The sequence below is a fragment of the Anomaloglossus baeobatrachus genome, chromosome 2 (assembly GCF_048569485.1).
Source record: "Anomaloglossus baeobatrachus isolate aAnoBae1 chromosome 2, aAnoBae1.hap1, whole genome shotgun sequence".
In the NCBI taxonomy this organism is placed as follows: domain Eukaryota; kingdom Metazoa; phylum Chordata; class Amphibia; order Anura; family Aromobatidae; genus Anomaloglossus; species Anomaloglossus baeobatrachus.
In genome coordinates this window covers 99,184,526-99,204,167 of record NC_134354.1, presented here as the reverse complement: position 1 = coordinate 99,204,167, position 19,642 = coordinate 99,184,526, and the positions used below count along the sequence as shown (strand labels likewise).

General features: G+C 44.1%; 1 protein-coding gene across 5 annotated transcripts in view; it reads left to right on the top strand.

Moving 5' to 3' along the window:
* ABR (ABR activator of RhoGEF and GTPase) overlaps window positions 1-19,642 on the top strand; it is a 551,973-nt gene that overhangs the window by 178,166 nt on the left and 354,165 nt on the right. The window contains exon 1 of one of the 5 annotated variants that reach the window (XM_075335219.1): window positions 7,634-7,815. The exons of the other annotated variants lie outside the window; for them this stretch is intronic. Within the exon in view, the coding sequence (XP_075191334.1) occupies window positions 7,794-7,815 (22 nt within the window). The 5' untranslated portion in view covers window positions 7,634-7,793. Of the gene's footprint in view, window positions 1-7,633; window positions 7,816-19,642 lie in introns of those variants that run through there. 5 annotated transcript variants of the gene reach the window in all.

The window sequence follows — 19,642 nt, the reverse complement described above, 5'->3', positions numbered from 1 at the left end:
ATATATTTTTTTTTTTCTTCCTTTCCTGGATGAGACTCTCCAATACAAAATGCACAGCATACCAGTCACAATACAATGAGCTTTGCCTGGTGCTCACTACACCTAATTTGGTGCCTGTGTGGCTTTCTGTGCCTGAGTCGCCACAAAGAATGGCTGCATGTGTATTTAAATATGTATAACATGTATTGCCAGCTTTAATGAGATTTGGTTTTCTCGGCTGTTCACCACATACACACATTTGCCTACACTCCCTTACTGGGGCTGTTCACCTGAGCAACAAAGCTTGTGTGTGTGCCCTAAAAGAAGAAAGGGGAGTAGATTTAGGTGTGAGGTAAATTCAGGGCAGTTGAAGTTTGTGTGAGGTGAAGTGAGGATTGTAATATGGAGACTGTTCTGTCCTGCGGTAACTGTTGAAACCTCTGGAGGAGCCAGCTACAAATTGGCAGGGTGTCAGTCCCTAGGCCACCAGGACTTTCAAGGTCCCTAGCAAACTGAGATACAATTAGCCTTTTTTCATAAGGAGCAGTGAATTTGCCTAGTAACATGATTGAGACTGGAAACTTCTAGAAGAAATAGTGAGTTTTCCTTCAGGATTCAAGTCGCTTGCTCACTGGAAGGGATTAAAGATGTAGAGTTTTCTTGTCATGAAAATCCCAGGATTTCAAGATCCCTTTTCGCAGGTAGGGAAGTAGCAGCAGGAGGAACACACGACCACTACACAGCAGAGAAACCAAACTCTCATTGGGGTAGGTCAGACCACCATCATTGTGAAGGCTGTAAGGACTGTTCTGCTACAGTAAAAGCTCCCTGTCTCATCTTTGGCTGATTATTCTCTGCTACACCATCCTTACCTCAATATCCCCAGAACCTGTCTTAGTTGGGGGGTGAGGGGACAACTCTCTGTCACTGCACATCACCACCTATCTCCTGGGGACCTCCAGCAGTGCCTGGCCATACCAATGCCGAACATCCCAACCGACGTCACAAACGCTTTATTTATTTTTATTTTTTCTCTCCCGTTTTAATATTATTTTTAACCACATCACAAAAGCCTGTGGCCCCCGCCTGGTACGGTCACATCGGCAATGGGACCCACCACCGTGACATCAGAGGTCTGCCGGGGGCGGCACGACTGCAGTTTGCACTAGTGGCACCAGTGATGGCATTGCATTATAAGGACTTGGTACCAGTTTTCACAATCTTCAGTGATCATCAGCACTAGAATAAAATCCACATCTATCAGTTATATGTCTAATAAGCTTCTTTCCCTTTGAAATCGTAGAAAAAAAGTGCCTCGGTCTTAAGTGGTTTTGTGCACACCTCTTCCGTCTTGTTTTAGGAGCTGAGGGGTCTAGAATGCCAAGCTGGGAAAGTCAAACAATGACTACAGTGCCATTTTGGCGTGAATTATTTTTTCCCCGATTCTGTGCCAGGATGGCCTTAGGAGAATGACTTGACTATAGCACAAGACGACAGTTCTGAGTTTTGGTTTTCACTTTAGTATTTTTCCATTTCTCCAGTAGAATTTCAGATTATATAATACTGAACTGCTGCAGAAATATCGACAAGGACACATCTATGGATTATTAACAGGATCATTACAGGTGCTGGGTATATACGGAAGAACCATGTTTCCATAATTGATTGGACTAATGCATCTCCATAAGGGCAAGTAAGTCGCAGGACGACCGGTCAGATGTCACACCGACTACAAGTGGAAATACAAACCTTTGTGTAAACTTGATCACTTTGTACACTTGATTGGTTTGTCCATTTTGACTCGCAGTTATATAAACCCTTTTGTGAAACTGGTTCTGATAGTGAATCGGTGACATCGATCATGGCCGCATGTGATCAATAGATCGTTGCCTGGGGAAAGATTCGGTATAACTCGTAATCTACTAATGTAAAGTTCTGCCTATTCTGTGTTGTGGAGTCCAGTGGGCGGTCCTACTCACTGAACAGCAGCTTTTTTGTTTTCTTGCATACTCCTACAGAGAAGGAAGTCAATATAAGGACCACCTACTGGACTCCAAAGCAAAAAGTAAGAAAAATATGGTTATGTGGGAAAAAGGCAATAAAACTTGTATTAATCTGTTCTTACTCTACTCTATACCGCCTGCAGATTGACCATTAAGTATCATGCGACCGGCTCCTTTAAGGTGGCCATACACAATAGATAAATGACAGCCAAACCTGCAAGGTATCATTACTGTAAAGTGCAGCTCTAAGACAAAGGACACACGGCGAGTAAAATCGGATGAGTGTAATGCGATAAAATCACATTCCACTCAAACCAATGTTACTCTATCAGGCCATTTCCATCTGCGATTTTTTTCCTCAGCCTTAATTGGACCGAGAAAACAATCGCAGCATGCAGCAAGTGTCAAAGTCTCGGATCAATTGCACCCATACAAGTCTATGGATGTGAGTGAAACAACGGACTGCACTTGGATGACATGTGCGCATCATCTGCCAATGGAGGAGATGGAGACAGTATTCCCGCCCTCTCCTCTGCAGCTATGATCTGATCGCAGGATCGGATCACAGTATAATGACATTCAGCTTGCAGTAGAGCCAGAGCCGAGGGTCATTAGCATATCACAACCAATGCGCACTCACTTTGGATGCCATACACTCGTGTGGCCCCATGTTTAAAGGGAATCTGTCACCAGGTTTTTTCTGCCCCATCTTAGAGCAACATAATGTAGAGATAGAGACCCTGATTCCAGCGATGTGTCACTTCCTGAGCTGTTTGCTGTCATTTTGATAAAATAAATGTTTTCTCTGCTGCAGATCTAGCAATTATACAGCGCTCATGAATATGCTGGACTACCTGGCAGCTGGCCAAGTAGTCCTCAAATGATAATTTACTGCTGATTAAACAGTAGTTTTATCAAAATTACACTAAACAGCCCAGTAAGTGGCACATCACTGGAATCTGGATCTCCACCCCTACATTATGCTGCTCTCAGATTAGGTAGCAAAAACCTGGTGACAGATTCCCTTTAAAGCTGGGGCCACACAAGTGTATGGCATCCGATGCAAGAGCATCAAATGTGAGATTCTAATGACCCTTGAAGTGAAAATCCTGGTGACCGATTCCCTTTAATCATGTTTTCTGCACCTTTTCAATAAAACACTAATATTTATACTAATATAAGACCATCATTCTCCCTATACAAGGCAATGGTAGGACCAACGTTTGACAGCTGACAAATCTGTCAGAGCTTCATTACTGTGGTTACTATGCAAACATATCTTGATATCTTCCGCATACTCAATACAATTAGAATCCAGCAGCCTCCCCCACAGAGACTGGGAAAAGATTTTTAGTCTGATTGAATTAACTCTTTAAATGCAGGCGTTTCGGCATAATTTAAGTAGGGCAGCATGATCTGTAGTCATTCTGTATTTGTCACACACGAGGGTAGAGGCTTCTGCGGTGCCACGAGTGGGATTCAGCTTCTTACTTATTAATGTGGACTTTGTTGAACAAGGCCTCTGTGCCCAATGTGACACTTCACATGACCTGACAGCAGGCGTTTAACACCAGTTCTTCTGATTCGAGGGCATGTGATTGGTAATGTGGAAGGGTTGTCAGAAAAAGTCACATTAAATTTTTCCATGGGGAAAAAAAAATATATAGGTTAACTTTAATGCCATGAAATTATGGGCGCTTCAGCTGCAGAGCAGATATCTGTTTCTAGACCTTGTTGGAAGAGCTGTGACTCTTCTAAGAATGATTGATTGATTGTTCTCAGTGAGAGAAACAAAATTATAATCTTGTTGTGATACCTTTTAATGGCTAACTTAAATAAGATAAAATGATGTTACAAAGCAAGCTTTCGAGACATCTCAGGTCCCTTCATCAGGCATGGTATGACAAAATATCTGAAGAAACACATATATACACAAACAGAGCAGAGGGATGGCATAATAAAAGGGCATTTAAATAAACAAACACTGAGCTTAGAGAGTGAATCCTTAATTAGCTTTGATTAGTGGTGTGAAAGTTTTATTGTCCCAATATCCATGTAGGTTAAGAAGTCTGCTGTCCTTGCAGTCTCTGGAGCAGACCTCTCAGATTTTGTAGTGGGTCATAAATCCTCCTGACAGGTTGAGTCCTGTGTCCACAGAGTTAACCATTTTAATGAATTTGTATTCCCAGACCCTGCGATGGCTCTGTGCTCTGAAGTTGCCTTTTAATATGATCACTTTCATATGGTTTATGTTGTGTCCTGAAGCACAGAAATGTTTGGCCACATGTTTCTTCTTAGAATATGACGTACATAACCCCTAAGTACTGATCCCTTTAGTACACAAATATTTAGTGTTCATGCTTGGCTAAGACTGATTGTGTTTTGTCAGTCACATCTATAGATAATTGCATACAACATAACGTGTATATTGATTTCTGTGTAAACAGCTTCTAGGTTGACTATAGACATCGTTTCTGGACTCAAAATTAATTTGCTCTGTGTATTGCTCTAGGACTGTGTTTCCCTAGATGCCTATTCACATGTCCATGCTTCTGAATCAATTTATCAGGCTTTCCGAAAATGACCTCAGACGGTAAATGGTTATTCAGTCAGATGAGCAGTGATGAGCCCCATTACCAATAGGTTCATGGATGCGTCTGGATCCTGCTACACTACTACCTTCACTTTATACCAGCGACCCTCCACCCATCACTGAAGATGGCCGCCGTACAAATTAGGCTTTAAGACTTGAGGTATTTCAAGCATAAACAAAAATTTTGTATCAATGGATCATTTTAGCCAACTCAGGGAGTGTTCACATTATAATATATATATATATATATATATATATATATATATATATATATATATATATATATGTATATGTATATGTATATGTATATATATATATATATATATATATATATATGTATATATATATATATGTATATATATATATATATGTATATATATATATATATGTATATATATATATATATATATATATGTATGTATATATATATATATGTATATATATATATATATGTATATATATGTATATATGTATACATACATACATACATACATACATACATACATACATACATACATACATACACAATCTCAGGAGGTTCCATCTCTATAGTTGAAAAACAATATATAGGTGTGTCCCCGACTTATCCGTTCACGTAAATGAGACAAATTGGGTAAAAAATATGAAACTTTGGGAATGGCAACCTGAACCGATGATGAGATGGGATTGGTCTTGGGTTTCCCATACACATTAGGTAAAAGTTGACCAAACCTACTAGTCTTGGTGGGGATTGTTTGACTAGCTCATGTATATGGAAGCCTCATGGGTGTCCCCCGACGGCTGAGGGTTCATGTTTTGGTGAGATGGCTGTCTGCTGGACTATAATTCGTCTGACCGTTATCTCATGTGTATGGCTAGCTTCAAACCATGTGACACTCTTGTAGACCCTGTGTGAGGCAAACCCTGGGATATGAAGATGAATTATGACTTCCAGTCATAATCGCTCTCATCACTCCATGGCAGTGCCCCCTCCCTTCTTGTTCTCAATGTCCACCATCTGGGAAGGTGTCACATCCCACTTACACCTCCAACAGCCATCTCCTGTGATATGGAAATGAGATGATGTGGGAACAATGGACACAGGATGACTCCCTGCCGTGACCCTGTGGTAGGGGCTGCTATCTAATTAGCAAGGCTATGGAAGTATCCAGACAGAACGACTCCAGTAAAAAATGGTTCATATCTCGCAAGCCATATTTCCGATAAATATGGCAACCATAAAAATGGTGTCTCCGCATGCGGACGATGCTGGCACACCCTTTTTATGGGAGCAGGACCTGGGGAAATACCCCAGGCGTGATATCAGCCAATGGGGAACTAGTAGACAAGTCATGAGTCCTCTCGTTCCGTAGCTAAATTCATAGCTGTCACAATGAGAGCGTTGGCGTCCGCCTACGACGCTCCCAGGCAAAGTTATGGCCCATATTCCATGTTGGGATATTGTCCATAACTCAAGCCAGGGGTGGAGCAGTGCTCCCTCTGAGGTCACGAAGGTAGGAGGGGACCTGGATTTGCCCAGGTTGATAACCCTACTTCGGCCATTTTCCAGCGTTCTTTCGCTGGGGGTCACGTGTAGGAAACATCTGTGGGAAGGATCCTAGAAACCTGGTCTACAGCGCCCCCCTGTGGCCAGACGCACAAGGTAACTGCTGGAACTGTGTATGCCTGTTTGTAACCCATGCTTTGCTTGTAACTGTACTCTGACCTATGTATATTCTGTAGATCCCCTATTGTATATATTGTAGTTTCTAGTGTGCTTTAGGCTGATTAAATTATATAATTAATCTTGGGCTGTTCTGTTATCTCGATCTTGAATCCCACGTCTGTGTGTTCGGCTAATAGTTACCGTAAATCGGTTGGTGGCAGCGAGTTTGTGCCAAGGATTATTGTGGGGAGGCCAGTGAGATTCGGGGAGGTTTTATATATTCCGCCCGCGGAGGTCGGGGGAATATATACCCTACTCTCACCGGGGACCCTTCAATAATCGGCATAAGTAGTATAGCGGCCTCCTTGCTTATCGTCGGGCAATTCCATAATTGGCCTGACTATAAGAGGGGCGCTAGAGAGCGCATCACGTGCTCTGTCTGTCGGTCGGGAGGTATAAAGGAGGGGTGACCCCCCACTTGTTACACCCCGATTGTGACGTACTGGTAGCCAGCGCGGGGGATTTCTGAGTGACCCCCCCGGTGGTTCGTGACACCCTGTAGCTAAGCTTAATGAAGATCAGAGCTTTGCCCCAAGCTGGACTGAGCCAAAAAGTAGTCAAGGAGCAACATCTAATGCAACTAGCAGGTGGAGGTCTCCTGAAAGTTCTTATGAGGTCATTGTGCTCCTCACTGGAATGGAGACCATCAGAAATCCAAAATCCACGATGACATATTTTTGTAAAAATGGTGGAACAGAATAACGTTGGCTACAGACGCTGGTGAGAATATATTATCTGAATTAATTGTCTGAACCCCACTTTGTCTGACGGCCTCTGCTTTACACTATTTTTTTGGCCTCCTATAAGAAGTTGTGGTTTAAGTCTTAACTATAGTTTACCGTGTGTCCTGCTTTTGGTTGCTTTTTGACTGATGTCTCCCAGTCAGTAAAACTAGATCTTTCTTCCACTAGTAGAATTAGCTGTCCAGTAATTTTCCTGTAACCCTCAGGAGCTGACCATCATCCGAGTCCTGTAAGGACCATGGACAGCTCCGGGAGCTGTGCTGCATGTTCTCCTGTAGAGTGAAGCCTTGATGATACAAGATATTTGGGATGGTGCCAGCTTAGTAGACAGAGAAGCCGTGTCAGCCGGAGCCTTTGTATGAGAGCGTAAAACCAGGCAGTACAATTCAATCTCTGCCGTACCGTTAAGTGGAATCCGATAGTGCTGCTCCCATATCCATCATGTACAGTTCCACAAGCCTTTCCATCCTCCCTGAGGTCCCCGCCCCTGCACACTCTTACAGGCATCCCCAAGAGAGCCCCCTATGCCGGTAATTGACCGTCTTCTGGCCCAAGCACCCCCCCTCCCCTCCTATCCCTCACATCCAGGCTCATCTCTCAGACAAGCAGATATACTGACAGGGGACTGCTCTCCGGCTCTTCCTTTTCCGTTTTTACCCATGGATCTGTTGTGTGCAGTGGAGCTGAAGTGACGGGATCAGCGGGAGCTGCAGTGAAGACTGAATGGATTGCACTGGGGGAGTTTGCAGCTGCCGCACACTGCACAATTAATGGAGTGGCTGCAGGAGCAGGGTGAGTGGGGTCCCTGCATGTGCGGCTGCTTCCCATTTGCGTAGGATTTTTTTCGGGGCCACTTTGTTTTGGGAATCTTTGTTTACCTCTTCTTGTTTTTTCCTAGATCTCTGTTCATGTTTTTGTTTTGGTTTTTTTTGTATAAACTGAGGTGACCTCTTATCCAGCCACGTTATCCCTCACTTAATCTTTGTTTAGTCAATGGCGTCAACCGGAATTGATGGGACAGAAACATTCCTGGTCATTGCTAACAATACATTTGTCTCTGCTCTAGTTCTGTCTATCCAGGTTGATTCCTGGAGGAGAGCGACGTCTCACTAAGTGCCCTCCTCCCCCATGGATTGTAAACAGTCACTGTATTTCCGTTCTGCAGCGATGTATGGCGATAGTATCACTACAGGGCCATGTATAGCTAGAAGTGCTGATTATCAGATATGTATTTTGGTATCAATTCCATTATTGATGGCCATTGCATGGAAAGCCCTACAATCCAGGGGACTTGTGCTTCTGAATAACTTGTACTGATTGACGTGTGTGGAGCATGCGACGCTCCATGTATCTGCAGCATGGTTAGTCTGACAACTGATGAGCACATCAAGCACAATGATCAGTCGTACTGTGCTCATCCAGTCCTGACCACCCATTCCTCACAATGACTGCAATGTTTGTTTTCCCCATATACGTCCAGCTGACGTACACCGATCAGATTGTCCTAATTGGCAGAACAGCCAGATCTGCTATGCGCACGAATTCATGATTTACACAAGTGACCGGACTGTGAAATCATTAATGTCCTGATATAGCACCTAACGCACAGCCCAATAATCACAGAGGGACTTTATCTGTAACCCACCCTCATCTCATACAGAACGGCACCGCAAAAGATCACCTGGACACAGGCATCATATGCTTTATATTCAGACTATGTATAGATGTAGTATATGTAGTGTAACATATGTAGATACAGGCAAATATGTGCATACAAATGGTTTTATATATAATATAGATATATATTTTATATACATACACATATATATACACACACAGTATATTATAAGTATATTATAAATATATATATATGTATGTGTGTGTATATATGTGTATGTATATAAAATAGAATATATATATATATATATATATATATATATATATATATATATATATATGTATATATGTGTATGTATATAAAATAGAATATATATATATATATATATATATATCTATAGATTATAGATATATATATAATATATCGCACACACAATCACACATAATATATGCATAGACTCACTAGTATATACATGCACGCACACACACTATATATTGTGTGTGTACATGTGTGTGTACATGTATGTGTGTATACATATATACAGTATATATATTTATAATGTGTGTGTGCGCGCATGTGTACCTGTAGTGTGTCTATGTATATACGATCTGTGATTATGCATACGTGTTTATGCGTCTGTCTATACAGACACAGTAGGAACCAATACAATACAGTTTTAGTTTTATCAGCGCAGGTGCACAAACTGCTGTCCATCACAATTTTCACAACTTTGAGGTCTACATTTCACTCTTCGACAAACCCTATTCCACCCACTTTTGGTTCACCTTGTGTATGTATATATAGTGTGTGTGTGTGTGTGTGTGTGTGTGTGTGTGTATAATATAATGTGTGTGTGTTTATGTATATAAGACCTCACCATGATCTAATTTTCGCTTGTAGGTGAATGTCTCCATCATGAGTTTTGATTTAATAAAGCCCCGGTCCCGGGAGAGATTGCTGGCATGTAACGCACGCTTTATGTAATCGTAGCTGATGTTGCTCTGGAGATCACACTTCTCTTTATATTTGATGACAGCATTCATTGTATGACCGCAGAGAAGGGGCTGGGTTTCAGTACAACATCTCCTTAGAAGATACATGCAATTGAGTGAGTTGGGCGCCCCTCACAGGTTATCTACTGCAAGTAGTGTAAAGCAATGCCTTTGATAAAGTGCAGTCTTCTATGGTTAGCCTTAAAGGGGTTGTCCACTCCTCTAAGCTCTGTTCCAGTGCAGAGTCTCCACCGCTGCGCCCATTGTCTGTTATCGTCTGCAGCGTTTGGAACGCGGACACTTCTGAAGGCAATAAATGAGCTCAGCGGCTCTGCCAATATAGATTGCAAGAACTGCTGAGTTTTACGATTGGCTGCAGCACTGTCGACATGACCAACGCTGCAGACAATAAGACACTGGGAGCAGTGGCAGACAATCAGTGCTGTTTGAGCCGGGCAGGGTAAGGAAAGAATAGTTTTTTAACTAATAACAGCTTAAAGTCTAAACTTTTATTTTCTTAAAGGCGACAACAACTTTTTATGTCTAGTTCAGCATTAAAGCAGTCGGCCCCTTTGTCATATTAGTGCAGCTTTCCTTGGATTCACCAGCACTTCTGTCTATACACAGACTGCTAGCGGTGTAGCGTGTGACCGGACCTGTCCATCAGCCTCCTATGTAGAATAGTAGCTTTCGTATGTGAGATGTTCTACAGCTGTAGTATCACTCACTGTGTATGTTCATTATACATGCTCATTTCATGTACACACGAGGCAGAGACCTGTCAATCACCCGCACTGGTGATGGGAGAAGCTGGCGGGGGGACAGTCAGACTACTCTAGTCGACAGCTATGGTCCCTGAATCTTTAAAATATACTTTGTCCTAAACGCCGTGCGTTTCACCGTAAAATATACCTGGGTGCAACCATGTAATAAGGCTCTGATTTGGGCAGCAGGAGTCAATGACTGGTTCTTTCTACAGTGAATCTGTCAGGAGTTTCTTGTTATGTAATCCGAGAGCAGTATGATGTAAGGGCAGCGACCCTGGTTCTCATCTCTGCTTTTAGATTACATAGCAAACGTCTGCTGACATATTCGGTTTAAATCGGCTGTTTTATTTTATTAAACGGGGAAAATTGCAAAGAGCTTGTAAAAACTATTAAAAATCCTTTTTGCAAACTATGCAATTTGAGGTCGCCAGTTTCCTAGGCAAGGAGCATGTTTGCAAATTCTTATATAACCAGTAAAAGCTGTAAAAGTGTCCGGGTCACTTCATTGCCCCTGCAAATGTAGAATCGAGAAATAAGTCGGCTCAACATTCACCTTTGATCAGCACGGCCTGGGTTGAATGGTGGAGAGCGAAATCTGGTGATAAAAGGAAGATCATGACATAAAAAAAAAGCTTTCTTTAATAAATACAAAATATAAAAACACAATCCGACAAAAACATCAAAAATGTTGGAAAATAAAAAGGAATCCCAGGAAACCGACGCGTTTCGGTTTATGCCTTAATCATAGTTCACAAGAAGGATTGTCTTGACAGACACGGGGGTCATCAGCTGACGCCTGGCTATCATGACATCTCCGCGGCCCCCCGTGATCACATGACGGAGGCACCGATGGGAGCAGGAAATGATGCAATGATGATCAGATCAGCCGACGTGCAGGGAAAGATGTGGGCTTGGTGTGTGAGCCAGCATCAAAGCAAGGGACACGACCTATGACGTAAATATACGTCACAGCTCATGAAGGGGTTAAATAGAAGGGGGCGCTACCAGTGTGATTATAGTATATCACAAGTGAGTACACCCCTCATATTTTTGTAAATATTTTATGACTTTTCATGGGACAACACTGAAGATATAACACTTCTGATACACTGTAAAGTAGTCAGTGTACGGCTTGTATAACAGTGTAAATTTGGTGTCTTAAATAACTCAACACACAGCCATTAATGTCTAAACCGCTGGCAACAAAAATGAGTACACCCCCAAGTGAAAATGGCCTAATTGTGCCCACAATGCTAATATTTTGTGTGACCCATCATTATTTTCAAGCACAGCCTTAAAGGGAATCTGTCATCAGGATTTTGCACCCCCATCTGAGAGCCACATAATGTAGAGACAGAGACCCTGATTCCAGCGATGTCACTTACTGAGCTGTTTGCTGTCATGTGGATAAAATCAATGTTTTCTCTGCTGCAGATCTAGCAGTTATACAGAGCTCACAAATATGCTGGACTACCTGCAGCACACCAAGTAGTCCTCTAATGATAATCTACTGCTTATTAATCAGGGATGTTATCAAAACTACACTAAGCAGCCCAGTAAGTGACAAATCTCTGGAATCAGGATCTTTGTCCCTATGTTATGTTGCTCTCAGATTAGGTGGCAAAAACCTGGTGACAGATTACCTTTAACTCTCTTGGGCATGGAGTTCATTAAAGCTTCACAAGAGCTACTGGATCCTCCATGACAACACCATGGATCTGGTGGATGTTAGAGACCTTGTGCTCCTTCACCTTCCATTTGAGGTTGCTCAATAAGGTTTAAAGGCCCTGTCACACACAGAGATAAATCTGCGGCAGATCTGTGGTTGCAGTGAAATTGTGGACAATCAGTGCCAGGTTTGTGGCTGTGTAAAAATGGAACAATATTTCCATGATTTCACTGCAACCACAGATCTGCCAAAGATTTATCTCTGCGTGTAAACTGGCCTTTAGTCTGGAGACATGTTTGGCCAGTCCAGCATCTTTAGGCTATGTGCCCACGGGGACAGTGTCCTGCGGATATATCCGCAGGACATTCCGCATGAGCTCCCAGGAAACAGCACCACAACTTTTGTCTGTTTCCATGCTGCGGCTATGGTGCGGGCATTCTGCATTGAGGATACAGTACCATGGCTTCGGCACTGCATCCTCAATGCAGAACAAGTGCTGCAGTGATCGGGCACTCATACTTACCTCTATCATGCAGCACCTCGCTTTCCGGCAGCCGGGTCACTCTCTCAACGTCTGCAGAAGAAGGTGGGCGGGCCTGAACTAGCTCCGGCTGTCACATGACCGGAGCTCGTGCAGGCTCCACCCACCTCTTCCTTCCTGTACCTGGATTCACCGCGCTCCTGTACACCGGACGGAGAAAGTGACTCCGGTGAGGCAGGTAAGTATATGGGACCCTGCGGAGAAATCCGCAACAATAATTGACATGCTGCAGATTTTTCCGGATGGAAATTCGCACGATTTCCGCTGCGGAAAAATCCGCAGCGTGGGCACAGTATTTCCCAAATGCCATAGAAATGGCTGGGGGAGTAGCTGTGCTGCAGATTTTCGGGAAATCCGCGGCTTTTCCGCGAGAAATCCGCGGCAAAATCCGCGCATTTTCCGCAGTGTGGGCATATAGCCTTACCCTCAGTTTTTTTAGCAAGGCAGTGGTCAAGATGGAGGTGTGTTTGGGGTCGTTATCATGTTGGAATACTGCCCTATGGCCCAGTTTCTGAAGGAAGGGATCATGCTCTGCTTCAGTATATCACAGTACATGTTGGCATTCATTGTTCCCTCAATGACAGATTCTATTTAAAGGGAACCTCTTGTCTCATTAGACGTGAACTGATTTGTGCATGAATATTCGCCTATAGTTATTTCTTGGGCAGTAGAAGTATGTTATTCACTTCTACTCCTTTATGTCAGAGCTCTCACCACTTTTTGATGAGCAAATCACAGAGGCTGGTCTGCTGTAGTATGAGACCAAAGGCAAACAATATATTGTGCAGTGTGGCAAAGAGAGAAATAAAATGACTGACGGCGTGCGCTGTAGAAATGATGGTGGGGTTTTCCCCGCCTCTCCCACCCCTCTCATTAGTGACTGATGCCATCTGTACGTGCAGATACATGGCGGCTCTTAGTCACTGGTGAGAGCAGCTGGTGGGGGGGATCTCGTCAGAGAACATACAGGTGTTCAATCCACAGGGGGCATTTTCTTAGGCCAGACCCGCACTTCCATGTGGCACGGTGACTGCTCGGTCAGGCAACCTTATAAGTTGGATACAAAAACTCCATCAGTCCAAAATATTTAGCGTAAGGGGAAAAACCCTATTACTTTGCATGCGTCCACCATAACAAACATGGCACAAGAGGAGAAACAAGTGGACTTGTGTAGAAAGATAAAAATAATCTTTATTAGAAGCACTTTAACCCTAGAACGCATACCTGGGGCCTCGCAGGCCTGCTAGGTCGTTTGTTTTCTATGGTAGATTGAATTGCTTGCGCGTTCTAGGGTTAAAAAGAGTTGACATAAATATTACACAATTAAGAGGAGCATAGAAGGAATGGACCGACTATGCAAACAACACAACACAAACAATACACTAGGTTAGGGGTCAGGAACCTTTTTGGCTAAGAGAGCCGTAAACGCCACATATTTTGAAATATAATTCCGCGAGAGCCGTACAATATGTTTAAAGGGCCATTGACAGATCAATCGCTCCAATGTTCTCTTAGTACAGCAAGGAATGCTCCTCCCTGCTGTATAAAGCCACAACTGGACTGAAACAATGGTACTACACTCTGCTACAAACACACACACAACTCTGCTACAAACAGACAAACACACACAACTCTGCTACATACAGACAAACACACACAACTCTGCTACATACAGACAAACACACACAACTCTAATACATACAGACAAACACACACACAACTCTGCTACATACAGACAAACACACACACACAACTCTGCTACATACAGACAAACACACACACAACTCTGCTACATACAGACAAACACACACACACAACTCTGCTACATACAGACAAGCACACACAACTCTGCTACATACAAACACAACTCTGCTACATACAGACAAACACACACAACTCTGCTACATACAAACACAACTCTGCTACATACAGACACACACAACTCTGCTACATACAGACAAACACACACAACTCTGCTACATACAGACAAACACATACAACTCTGCTACATACAGACAAACACATACAACTCTGCTACATACAGACAAACACATACAACTCTGCTACATACAGACAAATACACACAACTCTGCTGCTCTGTGGGGCCTGCACCCGCGGCTCGGCGGGTACAGCACCCGCGGCATCGGCGGAGCCAGCACCCGCGGCATCGGCGGGGCCAGCACCCGCAGCATCGGCGGGGCCAGCACCCGCAGCATCGGCGGGGCCAGCACCCGCGGAATCGGCGGGGGGGGGGGATTGGCAGGGCATACATCTGGGGGGTTAGAAGCAGCTCACCGGGGCCCATAATGGGGAGGCGGGGAGGGCATTTACCCGATTAGGTCACGGTGGAGAGGGGGCCCACACAGCGCCGGACAGAAGCTCGCCTCCTTCATCTGTGGGACTGAGAAGGCGGTAGCTCCGCCCACAGATGAAATTCAAAACAGGATGTCTGCGCGCCTTAAAGTGACGGCGCCGCAGATTGCCGCTCACCACTGCCGCCAATGCTTATCAGGCCATCAAATAACTACCAATATCAGCGTGCACCGCGGCCTGATGTAGCGCGGTGCATGCATCCTTCCCATAGACAGGTAGGAGCCCTGTCTGCGAGCCAGATACGGCCATCAAAAGAGCCATATCTGGCTCGCGAGCCATAGGTTCCCGACGCCTGCACTAGGTACTCAATAATTGTATTGTGACAATAATGACAGAATCCCTTATAGATTACACATGAACCACGGAGGCTAAAACCTGTATTAAATTATAAGGCTGGTTTCAGACGTCCGTGTTTTAGGTACGTGTGACATTCGTTTTTAATACGGATGTCACACGTACCCATGTTACCCTATTGTGTACTCACACGGCCGTGTTTTCACACAGACCATGTGGCCCCGCTATTTCACACGGAGATGTGTCCGTTTTTCCTCCGGCAGCACGGGTGTCACACGGGGACCGCACACTGATGTGATCCGTGTGACATCAGTGTGACACGGACCGGAGAAAACACGGGTTTTTAAATAAAAAGATTTTCTATATTTACCTGTCTCCAGCGCTGCTGTCTCCCGCTCCTGACCCCCGCTCATTATTTTCATTGATTATTCACTGCATTGAGCAGCTGGGAGCAGGGGCATCGCGGTGACAGCGCCGGAGACAGCACCGCCGAGGACAGCATCGCTGGGGACATCACTAGTGACAGGTGAGTATCCTGCCAGCAGTGTGTTCATGGACGTCCAGGAGGTCATCTGATTTCCCAATGAACTCTGATGACCTCCTGATGACGCCCCTGCGACAACTGCGCTACAGCGAGTGTCTTCCAGGGGTTCATGAGAGTTCATTGGGAACTCCGATGACCCCCTGGATGTCACTTCACAAACTGCTGTATACTGACCTGTCACCGGTGATGTCCCCGGTGGTGCTGTCCCCCGCGATGCTCTGGCTTCCAAATCCTCGGGCAGTGAATAATCCATGAAAATAATGAGTGGGGGTCAGGAGCGGGAGGCAGCAGAGCAGAAGACAGCATCGCTGGATACAGGTAAATATAGAACATCTTTTCATTGCAGACACACATGTTTTACCCGGTACATGTCACACGTATGCAAACACGGATGTCACACGTGTGACCATAACCATGCGTGTGACTGGTACCTGATTAAACACTGACGTCTGAAAGCGGCCTAAAAGGAATAGTCAGCCCCCTGCAGGGCTGAGGTAAGCAGAAGTAAATTGAGCTGATTAGCCACTGTCAGACACACACAGATGAGAAGTGCCAAAAGTTGTCAGTCATTAAATAGTTAAATAACACCATACATATATGACTAACCAGCTCAAGAAAACATATATACCTGCAGGGGGACTGGCAGGAAAACACCCATTTTATCCTCCATGGTTCATGTGTAATCTATAAGGGATTCTGTCATTATTGTTACAATACAATTATTGATTACCCTGTGTATTGTGTAGTTTGATAGCCGCTCCATTCCTCCTATGCTGCTCTTAATGGTGTAATATTTATGTCAACTCTTTTTAAAGCGCATAAAGACTATATTTATCTTTCTACAGAAGTCCACTTGTTTCTCCTCTTGTGCCAACCTTATAAATTGGACCATTTGTTTCTTTTTACCGATGGCACACTGACCCATGTTGTTGTATGAGCCTTCCCTTCTTTGAAAGTAAAGCACCTCCTATAAATGGTGACACTGATACAAAGCAGTGGCAAATCCAACCCCCTCAGCTCTTCCTCATCCAGCCCCTGGTTTTTTAAAAAAAAAAAAAAAAAAAAGATTTCTTATGAAAAATGTAATTGCCCTAAATTGATGCTGTAAAATTTTGGCACGTTCGCTACACAGCCCTGTCGAATCTATCGGAAAGTGTGAATAATTCTTATTTTGGTGCACAACAGGTATATTTTTTGCTACGGGATAAATTGCGTTACACTGACTAATGTTAGTACATATCCAGCAATGATTTATCCTGTGTTTTTTGTTTTGTTTATGCCTTTTTGGTGTCTTTTAGGGTTACATAGTTACTTAGGTTGAAAAAAGCCCTAGGTCCATCTAGTACAACCTTCCTCCACCAGTTCTACATTTTGTCACTAAAGCGGGCTTTTACACGCTACGACATCGCTCAAGTGATCTCATTGGGGTCACGGATTTTGTGACGCACATCCGGTCGCTTTAGCTTTTAACGTGCAAAATCGCTCATCAGTGACATGGGGGTCCATGCTCAAATATCGTTACTGCAGCAGTAACGAAGTTGTTCCTCGTTCCTGCGGCAGCACACATCGCTCCGTGTGACATCGCAGGAACAAGGAACCTCTCCTTACCTGCGTCCCGGCCACAATGCGGAAGGAAGGAGGTGGGCGGGATGTTACGTCCCGCTCATCTCCGCCCCTCCGCTTCTATTGGGCGGCGGTTCAGTGACGCTGCTGTGACGTCGCTGTGACGCTGAACGAACAGCCCCGTTAGAAAGGAGGCGGATCGCCGGTCACAGCGACGTCGCAGGGAAGGTAAGTCCGTGTGACCGGTCCGGGCGATGTTGTGCGACACGGGCAGCGATTGGCCCGTGTCGCACAACCGATGGGGGCGGGTACACATGCTGGCGATATCAGTACAGATATCGCAGTGTGTAAAGCAGCCTTAAGTCATTTATAACCAACAATGTTATGTGTACTGAGGACATCATCCAGCCCTTTCTTAAAAGCTGTTATAGTATCTGCCATTACTACCTCTTGTGGTCGGCATTCCACAGTCTGACTGCTCTAACTGTAAAGAACCCTTTCCTATTTAGCTGTCGGGGATAGTGGTGGCTTCTTTTTTTCTTTTTGAAATGCAGCATGATCCGGGTTACGATTCTTGTATTTTTTGACTTGACAAAGTCAGTAAAAATGAGCGATTCCAACCTTTTGGTTACTTTGTATTATGTAATGTTGTCAGCAGAAGGTCTGTGATAATGCATTATTTACATCACGAGCTATAGACTGCAGCGTGCTACGTGTGATCCTGGAGTAAGTGACTCAGGCTTTTGCTTTTAAAGAAATTCCTGTGACCTGAGAATAAATTTCCAAAACGCATTCACCTCTTTATCTGATATTTGGAAGGATGTTGAGCACTGCTTGTATGGCACAGTGCTGCCTATGCACAGCATGGGGGCACTATTCTCACATTCTTCATTTTTGGTATTTTCAGGTATAGAAGTACTGTAATTCTTTGCGGCACTTCATATTTCATTGTGTTCTTTCTCTAAACAGTTAACTCAGTATCTCGCCTGCCGGAGTACTTTGGAAATAATTATAGTCCTCCCACGGCTTATCACGCAAACACAAGATCTCATTCTGCTCATCTTTCCCTCCGCTTCCTCATTAACCTCTTTGTTTCTAAACTTACATACTGTATATACAAGCGCTGGCCGTACTCATGATCTACATGCCACCGCTGCAACCTATGATTGGCTGCAGTGGTCCAGTGTACATCTTGACCGAGCAGGACATACAGAATCAGTCTTCGTACCTATGTCCATTTGGAGCAATGTATGGGGACTCTGGCAGTATTTGCAACAGGTGAACTGCGCACCCCTTCCCTAACCCGCATCCCCCCGAGTTCTTGGTGGATTTAAACTCTATTGTCTTTTTGCATTTAAAAACTAAACATAAAAAAATCAACAGACCTAGCTAATCAGTGAGACTGTCTATATCTGTTTCCCAAACTCACAGCCCCCCCGCAGATTGTTGTCTCAATTTCCTTAGTATTGCCTAGGTGAGAGGACTTGTGCCAATTACTGATGGCTTGATAATATCTCCACCACCAGTGAGGGCTGAAGCTTCGGAAACATCGGTCTATAAGGTGGTTATTTTCATGGGGATCTATATGATGTGTTTCAATGTATAGCATTTCTTCATGCTCAAAACGCGCCAGTTGATGTATTTTTCTTTAGCCCAATTATGTCACATGTTGACGTTTAATGGTAGTTGGAACGTTTGATCATCTACTACTTTTTTATCAGGGTAGTCACAGAAATAAAATCTGAGACGAATACTTCTTGTCTGATCATATTTAATTTTTACTCTGTTTTTGTTATATGCATCGTGATGTCTCCAGACTAGAGATGAGCGCACTTGTAGAAGTTGGGGTTGGCCGGTGTACCTGGACTTTGGAAAAAGTTCGATTTGGGTCCCGGACGTTTCCTGAACCCTAATGGAAGTCACTAATTGGTCTGCTCACATGCAGCCAGCCATAAACAGATCACTTTTGGGGGCAAGTGGGATTTTTCCATTTTATTTGGGTGCACATTACATCCATTCAGGCTGTTGTTACCCCCGGTGTGAGCCATTCAAACATCGGCTCGCACTGGGCTGAGCACCGAGCATACCCGATCACAGTGATGCTGGTGCCAGTGGTTTGCCTACGTAAAGTACCCAAATGCAGGTTTTTTTTGTAAAATCTGTGTTTGATACAACCACCAAAAAATGAACCTCGGGTTCGCTCATCTCTACCTCAGACATGTGCACCTAGGCCGCCATAAACTGAACACATGCCATTG